General features: G+C 63.1%; 2 protein-coding genes across 5 annotated transcripts in view; one reads left to right on the forward strand and one right to left on the reverse strand.

Annotated features, from left to right (window-relative positions):
- SBNO2 (strawberry notch homolog 2) overlaps window positions 1-4,153 on the forward strand; it is a 44,833-nt gene extending 40,680 nt beyond the window's left edge. For 2 of the 3 annotated variants that reach the window (XM_072948124.1, XM_072948125.1), the window contains 12 exons: window positions 231-366; window positions 449-561; window positions 659-730; window positions 815-923; window positions 1,097-1,171; window positions 1,280-1,423; window positions 1,518-1,612; window positions 1,879-1,971; window positions 2,142-2,273; window positions 2,475-2,551; window positions 2,705-2,895; window positions 2,967-4,153. In XM_072948124.1, coding sequence (XP_072804225.1) covers window positions 231-366; window positions 449-561; window positions 659-730; window positions 815-923; window positions 1,097-1,171; window positions 1,280-1,423; window positions 1,518-1,612; window positions 1,879-1,971; window positions 2,142-2,273; window positions 2,475-2,551; window positions 2,705-2,895; window positions 2,967-3,460 — 1,731 coding nt within the window. In that variant the 3' untranslated portion in view covers window positions 3,461-4,153. The remainder of the gene's footprint in view (window positions 1-230; window positions 367-448; window positions 562-658; window positions 731-814; window positions 924-1,096; window positions 1,172-1,279; window positions 1,424-1,517; window positions 1,613-1,878; window positions 1,972-2,141; window positions 2,274-2,474; window positions 2,552-2,704; window positions 2,896-2,966) is intronic. The other variant, XM_072948126.1, reaches the window with a different exon arrangement.
- Window positions 4,154-5,117: 964 nt separating this feature from the next.
- On the reverse strand, window positions 5,118-7,513 carry GPX4 (glutathione peroxidase 4). 2 transcript variants are annotated; one of them, XM_006206435.4, is made up of 7 exons: window positions 7,363-7,513; window positions 6,292-6,386; window positions 6,074-6,218; window positions 5,791-5,942; window positions 5,664-5,688; window positions 5,446-5,505; window positions 5,118-5,363 (listed from the first exon to the last, which is right to left on the reverse strand). In XM_006206435.4, exons 1-7 carry the CDS (start codon window positions 7,444-7,446, stop codon window positions 5,331-5,333), a joined length of 594 nt encoding a protein of 197 aa, XP_006206497.2. In that variant the 5' UTR covers window positions 7,447-7,513; the 3' UTR covers window positions 5,118-5,330. The 2 variants fall into 2 exon arrangements, with proteins under 2 accessions (XP_006206497.2, XP_072804228.1); XM_072948127.1 differs by lacking the exon at window positions 7,363-7,513 and adding an exon at window positions 6,641-6,868.
- Window positions 7,514-10,809: the final 3,296 nt, after the last annotated feature.

Below are 10,809 nucleotides of genomic sequence, written 5' to 3' on the forward strand. Positions count from 1 at the left end.
CCATGCCCGCAGCTTCTCTGAGCTGCTCCATGGGAGCTGATGTCCACAAGGCAGGCAGACCCTCCAGGGGTGGTCAAGACTCTGTTCTAAGCCCACACGGGCACCTCTACGGATACGCGTATCTGAACTTCCTGTGCGGGTCACCCTGAATGCATCCAAGTGACCTGGGCCCAGGGCCGGAGGAGCAGGCTGTCTGCCCTGATGACCTGGCCGTGTCCACGCCTCCCCAGCTCGTGGCCATCATCTCAGAGGCCTCCAGCTCCGGTGTCTCCCTCCAAGCTGACCGCCGGGTCCAGAACCAGCGGCGCCGGGTCCACATAACGCTTGAGCTTCCCTGGAGTGCTGACCGCGCCATCCAGCAGTTCGGTTAGCCCTGTCCCCACCCCTGCCCCAGGTCACCCAACCCTGCAGGCCTGCCAAGGTCTCTAAAAGTCTCCTCTGCCTCCAGGCAGGACCCACCGGTCCAACCAGGTCTCTGCACCCGAGTACATCTTCCTCATCTCAGAGCTGGCTGGGGAGCGCAGGTTTGCCTCCATTGTGGCCAAGCGGCTGGAGAGCCTGGTGAGTGTGCGGGCCAGGGGCTGGGGGAGGCTCCCTGAGGAGGGCAGATCAGGGAGGAGTGTGGGCCACCTGTGACAGCCTCTCCCATCCTGGGCAGGGGGCATTGACCCACGGAGACCGCCGAGCCACCGAGTCCCGGGACTTGAGCAAGTACAACTTTGAGAACAAGGTACCCAAGGAGGTAGGGCCCGAGAGAGGAGGGTCCCGGGGTGCCCAGCCCAGCCTCTGACACGACCCTCGCCCCTCCACGCAGTACGGCGCCCGGGCCCTCAGCTGCGTCCTCACCACCATCCTTAGCCAGACCGAGAGCAAGGTGCCGCTGCCCCAGGGCTACCCGGGAGGGGACGCCGCCTTCTTCCGCGGTGAGTTGGGGTGCCTGCAGTCTCCCCAAGGGGTGCCATCTGGGCCACTGGGATTGGTGTCAAAAGGTCCTCCCCACACATGCCAAGGGGACACTGGTGGTGAGGGGGATCCCTGGTGGGCTGGGGTGAGGGCCGGGAGGGAAGCAGGTGTGAGGCCCCCTCCCTCCCCGCAGACATGAAGCAGGGGCTGCTGTCGGTTGGCATCGGAGGGCGCGAGTCCAGGTCCGGCTGCCTGGATGTGGAGAAGGGTGAGCCCCCAGTAGAGCCTGGGGCGGGCGGCGCCCCCAAACTTCCGTGTCCAGTGGACAGGGAGAGGCTGGGCTCAGCCGCAGCCTGAGGCTCCGTCCCGCCACCAGACTGCTCCATCACCAAGTTCCTGAACCGTATCCTGGGGCTGGAAGTGCACAAGCAGAACGCGCTGTTCCAGTACTTCTCCGACACCTTCGACCACCTCATCGCGGTGGACAAGAAGGAGGGCAAATATGACATGGGCATCCTGGGTGAGCACCGGCGGCCAGGCCAGGCCCGCCCTGCTAGACCCCCCTCCCCAAGGCCGGAGCCTGGGCCCCACTCATCCTGCTGGCTCTCTTCCAGACCTGGCTCCCGGCATCGACGAGATCTACGAGGAGAGCCAGCAGGTGTTCCTGGCCCCCGGGCACCCACAGGACGGGCAGGTGGTCTTCTACAAGGTGATCAGACACCGCCCAGGCCCTTCGTCCCGCCCGTCGTCCCCGCCCCCCATCCCCGCCCCCCATGTCCCCACCCATCATCCCCGCCCCACACATCCCCGCCCACTGTCCCGCCTCTCACCCCGCCCCTTGTCCCACCCATCGTCCCCACTCCCTCATCCCCGCCCTCACATCCCACTCCTCCTCCCAGCTCCCACATCCCCACCCCCTCGTCCCACCCATCGTCCCCGCCCCCCACATCCCCCTAATGCCCACGGGCCCTGCAGATCAGCGTGGACCGCGGCCTGAAGTGGGAGGAGGCGTATGCCAGGTCTCTGGAGCTGACAGGCACCCACGACGGCTTCTACCTCTCCTACAAGGTGGGGACCCCCAGCAAGCCCCCAGTACCCCAAGGGCAGGACCCCAGCAGCTGGTGGGCTGCGGGGCGAGGGCAGCAGTCAGCCTCAGGCCCTCTTGGGCACGCATACCTTGGGGACCAACACTCAGCACGTGGGGTAGTGCCCCCGCCCTGACGCCCACCCCTGCCCAGGTCCGTGACAACAAGCCCAGCTGCCTGCTGGCCCAGCAGAACCGCGGCAAGCTCTTCACCGTGTATAAGCCCAACATCGGGCGGCAGAGCCAGCTGGAGACGTTCGACAGCCTGTGCCGGAAGTTCCACCGGGTAGGCCCAGCCGTGCCCCCACCGAGGCCCTGTAGTTCCAGCCTCCCCCGTGGCTCCTCCCTGGCGGGCCTCCTGCTGTCCCCAGGCCGCCTTCGGCTTCCATGCTCCGCTGCCCTGGCTACCAGGTGCAAGATGAGCAGGCCTGGGGCACTGTGGAGCCCGGGGACACCCGTCCAGGGGCCCAACTGCCTGTCTCCACAGGTGACAGCGGAGGAGGCCAGGGAGCACTGGGAGAGCAGCTACACCTTCTCGCTGACGCACTGCAGCCACACCACGTGGTGAGGCCCAGGCTGGACTGGAGAGGGGGAGGCTGTGCGCTGCTGTGGAAGGAGCCAGGGCGGTCCTGGAGGCTTGCGGATGAGGGGCAAGGGGCCGGAGCAGGGTGGGCGGGGCTGGGAAGGCAGGCACAGCAGCGAGCCTGTCCTGTGCAGGAACCGGCACTGCCGGCTGGCGCAGCAGGGTAAGGACTGCGCGCAGGGCCTGCGGCTGCGCCACCACTACATGCTGTGCGGGGCCCTGCTGCGCGTGTGGGGCCGCATCGCCGCCGTCATGGCCGACGTCACCAGCAGCAGCTACCTGCAGATCGTACGTCTCAAGACCAAGGACAAGAAGAAGCAAGTTGGTGAGCGGTGGGCGCGGGCGGGGTGGGGGAGGTCGGCCCCCCGCAGGCCCTGACCTCCTGGCGCCCTGCAGGCATCAAGATCCCCGAGGGCTGCGTGCACCGGGTGCTGCAGGAGCTGCAGCTCATGGACGCCGACGTGAAGCGCAAGCAGGCGCGCAGCCGTGGGCTTCCCCCTCCACCGGCCGCCCTGCGCCCGCTTGCAATGCCCTGCGGCCCCAGCGAGGTCCTAGACCTCACCTACAGCCCACCCGCCCAGGCCTTCCCTCTACCCTCGCCGTTCACCTTCCCACCGCCGCCGCCGGTCCCCGGCCCCGGTGGCCTGCTGCTGGGCGCTCCGGACGCCCCTGAGGCCCCGACTGACCCTGCAGCCCTCCTGCACCAGGGCTGTGACATCAACTTCAAGGAGGTGCTGGAGGACATGCTGCGCTCCCTCAACGCTGTGCCACCCGCCGAACCCCCTGGCCCGCTGGGGGCTGGTGCCGGGGCCCCGGGCGCTCCTGGAGGCGGTGGGGGCCCTGAGCGGCAGAGCGTCATCCAGTTCAGCCCCCCATTCCCAAACTCCTAGGCGCCGCCGGGCATCCTTCCCAGACAGGACTGTAAGAACATGCCACACCTACACCAAGGAAGCGGGTGGCCATCAGGCTGGGTTCCCCTGCCGACTACTGAGAGGACTGGGGGCCAGGGTGCCCTCATCCAGCCCACCAAGGCCCCCACTGCAGTGCCTTCCCGCCGATGCCTGGGCAGTCCCCCAAGATGCTGCCAGCCCTGGGGGGCCCCTCTGAGGCCCTGCCTGGTGGGGCAGTGGCTGCAAGCAGGTCCCACTCAGGAGATTCCGGGTCCAGAGGCCCAGGAAGGGCCTGGGGGTGGGGGCCCTCCTCCCTCTCTGTGCCTCGGTCCTCTACTGCCCCCTCCAGGCCTGGGTTGGGGCTCCTGCCCCACCCACCTTACAGGGCCTAGTCAGGCCTGAACCCCTATAATCCACAAAACTGGGTGGCCCCAAGAGCTGGAAACTCAGGAAACCCCAGGTGCTCAGGGCCCCACTGTCTCTAGGGGGGCTCCATGGGGCAGATCCCCCCATTAATATATGCAATTCCCTCTCCCTGCTCTCTGTTCCCTAAATTATTACCCAGCCACCTCTCCCAGGTTCCGGACTCCTGTGGAGCTGGTGGGTGGCCCCCTGGTTTCTATGTGTATTTATAATGAATTCAAGTGTATATATGTAAAGAGATCTTTTTTAAATATATGTGCATTTTCACTACTTCCCAGGCTGTCTGTTCCTGTGGCCTGCAGGTACCACTGCATGTTCCTCCCAGGTGTGGTGATTAGGGGGACCCAGGGACTGAGGTCAGGGGTGGCTGCTGGCCTCTCCCTGCTGGCTCATCTCCTGAAGGCTGCGTGGCCTGGCAGATGATTGGGGCCAGGCCAGGGGAGACACCCCACCCCATGAGGCAGTTTGTCCACTGTGTGGTCCTGGCACTGGAACAGCCAGCCAGCTGCCTCTGAACTGGCAGTGCCAGGCCCGAGGTGTCTGGGCCCAGACACTAGTTGGAGACAGGACCCTGCCTGGGACCCTCTTGATGGTGTTGAGTCCGGTCCCTCAGACCTCCGTGTTCACGGCTACAGCCTCTGCCTTGGCGCCCTTCCAGGTCTTCCTCGAGGGTATTGGTTGTGCAGCCCAGGGGCAGGAGAGCCCAGGAGCTGGGCCCCGTCTGGAAGACAGCAGCAAGCTGGGCCACCTTCCACACTCTCCAGGATGGCTCCCTCGAGCTGCAGGCAGGCAAGGAGGCTGTGCCCACAGCCCCTCCTGGGGGACAGCTTGTGCCTGATGAGGTGCGTGAGAAGGCTGGTGCCCTGACTCCGCATCTATTCTGTGAGGCTGGCTTGGTGCCCAGCCCAGGTGCAGCGGGCCTCCAGCAGGCAAGGCCTCACTGCCTAGGTCCCCTGACCCTCCCGCCTCAGCACATGGGAGGAGACCTGGTGGAGGGGGCAGCAGCCCATCAGGAGCCGTTATTATCTTCCCCAGGATCAGCTCTGCCTGCCCTCTGGGCTGGGCTGAGGCGATTAGCAGCCCAGGGTGCAGCCCTCTAAACCCTGAGGGAAGTCCGACGTCCACATCCCTCCTCCCCCACCCCCCGCAGCCTGGGGAGCTGGCAACACCTGCCACTGCGCCAGGAGGGGCCTGGGACAAAAGACCCCCACCATAAGTAGGAGCACCCAGCAGGCCAGTTTGTATGTTTTATTCTGACAAAGCAGCTGGGGGTAGGGGGTTGCCGAGCTGCGAGCTGGGCCGAGGGGCCTTCCTCCGGCAGGGGTGCACGCCGGGTTCTCAGGTCTGCCCCACCAGGGCTGGTTTTCGGGCAGACCGTCACGGGTGCCGGGTGGAAGGCTCCAAGGGGCACGGGCAGCAGGCTCGGGTAGGGGCGCACCTTGTGGAACTAGAGGTAGCACGGCAGGTCCTTCTCAATTACCTGCAGGGAAGGAAGGGTCAGGGCACCTCTTCCCGTGCCCCCTCCCCACCCCCCGCAGCAGGCTCCCTCGAAAGGCACCTACCAGGGGCTCCTCCATGGGACCATACCGCTTCACCACGCAGCCGTTCTTGTCAATGAGGAACTGCCAGAGAGGCGGTGTCAGTACCGGGAGGCCCGCAGGGCTGGGGCGAGCAAGCAGCCCCCACCGCCACCCCACTTAGGTCACAGCTGGGGACCCTTGAAGTGGCCCAGTTGTGGCTGGGGGCTGGGTCGCCCCCCTAGGCCTCCAGTCCCCCTTACCTTGGTGAAGTTCCATTTGATGGCACTACAAAAGAAGTGTGGTGTCTGAGGAATCCCGTGGCAACTGCAGACCCCCCCTGCGCCGGGGCGCCACCCTGCCCTCCCTTCTCCCCTTGCCCCTGCTCACTTTCCCAGGACGCCCTTCCCCTTGGGCTGAACTTTCATCCACTTCCACAGCGGGTGGGCATCATCCCCATTAACACAGATCTTGCTGAACAAATCGAATTTGACGTTATAGCCGGCGGCGAACTCTTTGATCTCAGCATTGCTCCCTGGCTCCTGTGGCAGGACAGGGTGCGGGCTGAGTGGGCAGGAGCCTGCACCCCTCTGGCCCCTGCTCCAGAAGACAGGCCCTCGCCCGCGCCTCCACCTCCGCCCACAGGACGAACGGGGCCCCCAGAGCCACACACCTGCCTCCCGAACTGGTTGCAAGGGAAGGCGAGGATCCGTAAACCACACTCGGCGTACCGCGCGTGCAGATCGACCAGCTGAGTGTAGTTCACGCGCGTCTTGCCTCATTGCGAGGCCACGTTGGTGACGATGCACACGTGGCCCCTGGTGGGACGAAGGAGCCAGGTCAGGGCCAAGGCCTCTGCCTGCCTCCCCCGTCAGGCCGACTAGCACCCACCGGTACTTGTCCAGGTGAACCACGTGACCGTCGATGTCCTCGGCTGAGAATTCGTGCATGGAGTGAGCACAGCGCCAGTCGTCGCGAGCCGCGCACTGCAACGGAAGGGCGTGCTGAGCGGACTGCGGGCCCGGGGTGCCAGGCCCTGGTGCGGGTCCACCTGGCCCACTCGCTCAGCCCGCCCAGCCAGGGCTGCCAAAGGGAGGACAACTGGGGCACCGGGGCAAGGAAAGAGTGAGGCGGCTCCTCCTCAAAGCTGGGGCGGGACAGGGCGCATTTGGCCCAAGACATAACAGAGCCGGGAAGGGCTTGGGACCCTGCTAGGCGGGTGTGGAGACCCCGCGCGCACCGGGTTCTGGGACTCGGCGCCGCAGGAGCTCTCCCCGGCCACAGGCCCCCCCTGCCCAGAGTTCTCAGGCGCGGGCCTCTCCCGCCTGCGGCGCGCCCTCCTGCGACGGCACACTCGAGCCCCCCGCCTCCGGGGGGCTCGGCGCCGCCGCCCGGCTGGCAACCGGCGCCGCTGCCCGCGACGACCCGGGGAGCCGGCGGCTGCGCGGCCCATGCCCGCCCGTTCCTGGCCGCTCCTGTGCCCACCGAGGGCCGCGCCAGGAGGACAAAGAGCCAGTAGCCAAGGGCGCCGGGCCGCTGCTCTGTGACGCCAACGAGCGGGGCCCCGGGAGGCGCAGGGCGGGGGAGGGGCAGTGACACCCCGAGGCGCGTGATCCCGGATTTTCCGGCCATCCGGCGCCCTCGCTCCCCCGGCAGCAGGCGGGTCGCTAGTGGCCGACGACGCCACCCTCAGCTGCCCTGAAGCAGCAGCGTCTGCGCGTCAGGGGCGCCCACCCGGGGGTTCCGACCGCCTAGCCCTAACCCGGCCTCCCGGGAGCCGCCCCCAGTCCCCGATCTAGACTCAGTAACCCAGGCCCGCGCGCTAGCCACCGCTCCGACCGCCGCGGAGGGGGCGGCCGAGTACTGCTCGCGCGCCCCCAGCCAGCGCCGCCAGCCCAAGGTCCCCGCAGCTCCGCGCGCCCGCCCAACGGCCCGCCAGCCAGCCGGCGGCGCCCCGCTCACCATGGTGCTGGCCAAGCCAGGTGCGGCCAGAGCCCCGCAGAGGAGCGCTGGCTTCAGGAGGCGGCACAGGCGGCTGAAGCTCATCGCGGCTGCAGGGGCGCCTGGAAGGCAGCGCTCCTCCCCTCGCCGAGCCGACCAATGGACGCGCGCCGGCGAGCCTTGCCTCCCCGCCCTTGGCCACGCCCATCGGCTATCCCATTGGTCGGCTGCTCAGGCGCTGCAGACTCGTGCCAGCGCTAGCCAATGGGAGGTCAGGATGAAGGACTGACGGGGGCGGGGTTGGGGCCGGCCTGCGATTTTGTCGCTATCGGTGACTGCGCATGCCCGTCGACGGGCGGGTGACCGCGTCCATGCAGGCTCTGGGTTGCGGACAGTTATCCGGGTGGTTGACTGCGGTGCTATGGGATGCCCGACAACTTGAAACAGTACTGGAAACTTGTGGGGCGAGTTGGAATTCTCAAAAATCTCACCCCAGCTCATTGAGAACTGGAAATTTTCTTTTTAATGTAAATAAAACCACGGTAGGTGTCGGTGTCTCTCCACTTGGGCTGCGGTGTCGCTGCGAGGGCTTGGGGGTCACTTACGGCGACAGCCCCGGACAGCGGCATGCCTGCCGCAGGGTGAGCCATCAGCACAGGGCCGAGTGTCACTTCCCTTGGATTCCGCCGTCTTAGCTGCTTATGTAAGTGACACGTGAGCCCTGGCGGGGCTGTTAGCTGTTACCCAGTTACGGATTAACCCGGCACTTCGGCTTCTGTGGTCCCGCCCCCGAGAGAAGACGCGCGAGGACGCGCAGGTGTGTGCTTAGAAAGGAAAACGCGAGCCCAGAGGTATCTGTTGTCACTTCCCACTGCGTGTGCACGCAGTTGAGGATGGAGCTCCCGGCTGCCTTGGCTCCAGACTCATTTCCACTCAAGGCTCAGGCACTTGGCCACAGCCCAGAGAGAAGACCCACCCCATCCTCGGGAACTGAGTCATGGAATGCCACAGCCGGCCCTAACCATGGCCGGAGGTTGACCTGCAGGCTGGACAGGAGGGTGGTTTCAGCTTTGTGTGCTGCCCGTCAACTTCTCGTTCTTTTCTTGGACCCTCCCATGAACGTTTCTACAGAGGCCTTGGGGGCAGGACTTTCCGGGCTGGACTCATTTGGGGGAACCGATGAACTCCCAAGACCCAGCCCCAGGGGAGTTTGGGGGCAGAGGACAGGGTCCCCGGCCAGGTTGCTATATTCCTATCTTGCACAACCAGGCTTCAAGCCTCAGTGGTCACCAGAGGCTGCTGAGTTCTGGCCAGGAGCCTCCATTTTCCCAGCTGGGCCTCCTCCCTTCTCAGGAAACCCCCCTCATTTCCACCCCCTGGCGACACTGGGTGTCAGGCCACGCTAGGGAGTCTGAGTGGCCCTTGGGAAGACCCAGCTGTTCCCTTCAGCTGGGATCTGGAACTTTGTCAGAAAGATGGCCACCAACTGGTTGTTTACTTCAGGGTTTCCAGAAAAACAGCTCAGGATGACGCCCCCGTGGAGCACAAGGGGTGTGAGGACGTGGGGCTCGAGGGTTAATGGGGCAAGGCCTCACCAGGTTCCTGACTGCCTGCCAGTTACAGCAGAGCAGAGGCGGTGAGGCCAAGCCCGTGGGCCCAGAGCTGCCCTTGCTGGTCCCACTGGCTCTGGTAGGGATTTGTGCCTGCGGTTTCACAGCTTTTCCCCCACTTTCCCCACTCTGAGGTGAGGCAATGGAATCTTGGGGAAGTCTCAAGGCTCCAGGGAGGCTCCTCTGTGGTGGCCAGGGTGCCTGGGTCCCCCAGAGAGGGAGCTGAGTTGCCCACCAGCCAGAAGACTCTCCAGAACATCTTTCAGATCCAAGAGGAGGCACCTGGACAGAGCTGCCTGGGGCCTGATTTCTTCTTGAGAAAAAAAAACTTTTTTTGAGATAAAATTCACCATTTTAACCAAGGTGTACAATTAAGTGATGTTTAGAATATTTATAATGTTGTGTGACCATCAACACCATCTAATTCCAGAACATTTTTATCGTCTCAAAAAGAAACCCTATCCCCATCTGCAGTCACTCCCACCCACCTCCCCCAGCCCGACATCCACCATCCTACTTCGTTGCTATGGATTTGACTCTTCCAGGGACCTCATATGAGTGGATCAGACACTACTTGGCTTTCTGTTTCTTGCTCATTTCATTCAGCACCCCAAAAAGAAACCCTCAGCTCCACTACCAGTCACTCCTCTCCATCCACTTCTCAAGTCCCTGGCAACCTGTCTCTGGATTTGCCTGTTCTGGACGTTTCACACAAATGGAGTCACTCACAATGGGGCCTTTTGTGTCTGGCTTCTCTTGATGAGTATCATGTTTTCATGATAGGTTTATCCAGCTTGTAGCATGTGTCAGGGCTTCACCCTTTTGATGGGTGAATAATATTCCATCATATAAATGGGCTACGTTGTGTTTATCACTTTATCTACTGACAGGCTTTTGAGTTGTTTTCACCTTTTGACTTTGTAATGCTGTACAAGTGTTTGCGTGGGAGTATAGTGTCATTTCTCCTGGATGTGTAATAGGGAAAACAAATTTGACTCCATATTGTATCTGTTCCTCTGGCTCTAACACAGTGCTCTGTTTCCTGGGCTCAGTCATGCTGATTCTGCACCTTTTGTAAAAGAATTGCCTGTAGACTGAGACAGACAGGAGAGCCCATTCTCAAGGGTCTGACTCTTAAGGGTACAACACTTTTCCATTCATACAGAAATAGAAAGTTGTAGAACAGAGAACATTATTTGTCTTGTTGGAGGTTTACAGGGACATCCTGACCTGACCCACATGGACAGCTGCAAGAACAAAGGATTCCGACATCAAGAAGTTTGCAACAACCAATCACACCCCCGCCCCTTTTTAGTATCAAAGGAGCCTGAATTCTGACTTGAGGAAGATGGTTCTCCGGGACGCTAGCCCCCCACCTTCTTGGTCCACTGACTTTCCAAATAAAGTTACTCTTCCTTGCCTCAACAGGTCAACTCCACGTTTATCAGCCTCTCAGGTGGCGAGCAGTACAAACTTGGACTCAGTAACAGATATGCCCCTAGGGTGGAAGTGCTGGATCACAGGGTGACTCTCTTTAACTGTTTGAGGAGCTGCTGGACTTTCCCACAGTCACAGCCCTGTTTTACATCTGCACCCAGGAGCCTGTGGGTGGTGACCTGATTTCTAGGCACTAAGTGGTCTGGGGGTTCATGGAGAAGGTTACCACTCCATGTCCTGTTGCTGAGGCCTTGCAATCACAGGCAGGGCTCTGAGTCTTGGGTGTTGGGGTTGAGCCCTGCCAGCCTCTTGGGATCCCGAGTCCCCCCAACTCGTGTGAGCCCTTTCTCCTCTCTTCCATGCCCCAAGCAACAGCAAGATGACCTGACATCCCCCTGCGCCCGCCTGCACCTGGAGTCAC

Source organism: Vicugna pacos, chromosome 22 (genome assembly GCF_048564905.1).
Source record: "Vicugna pacos chromosome 22, VicPac4, whole genome shotgun sequence".
Lineage (NCBI taxonomy): Eukaryota > Metazoa > Chordata > Mammalia > Artiodactyla > Camelidae > Vicugna > Vicugna pacos.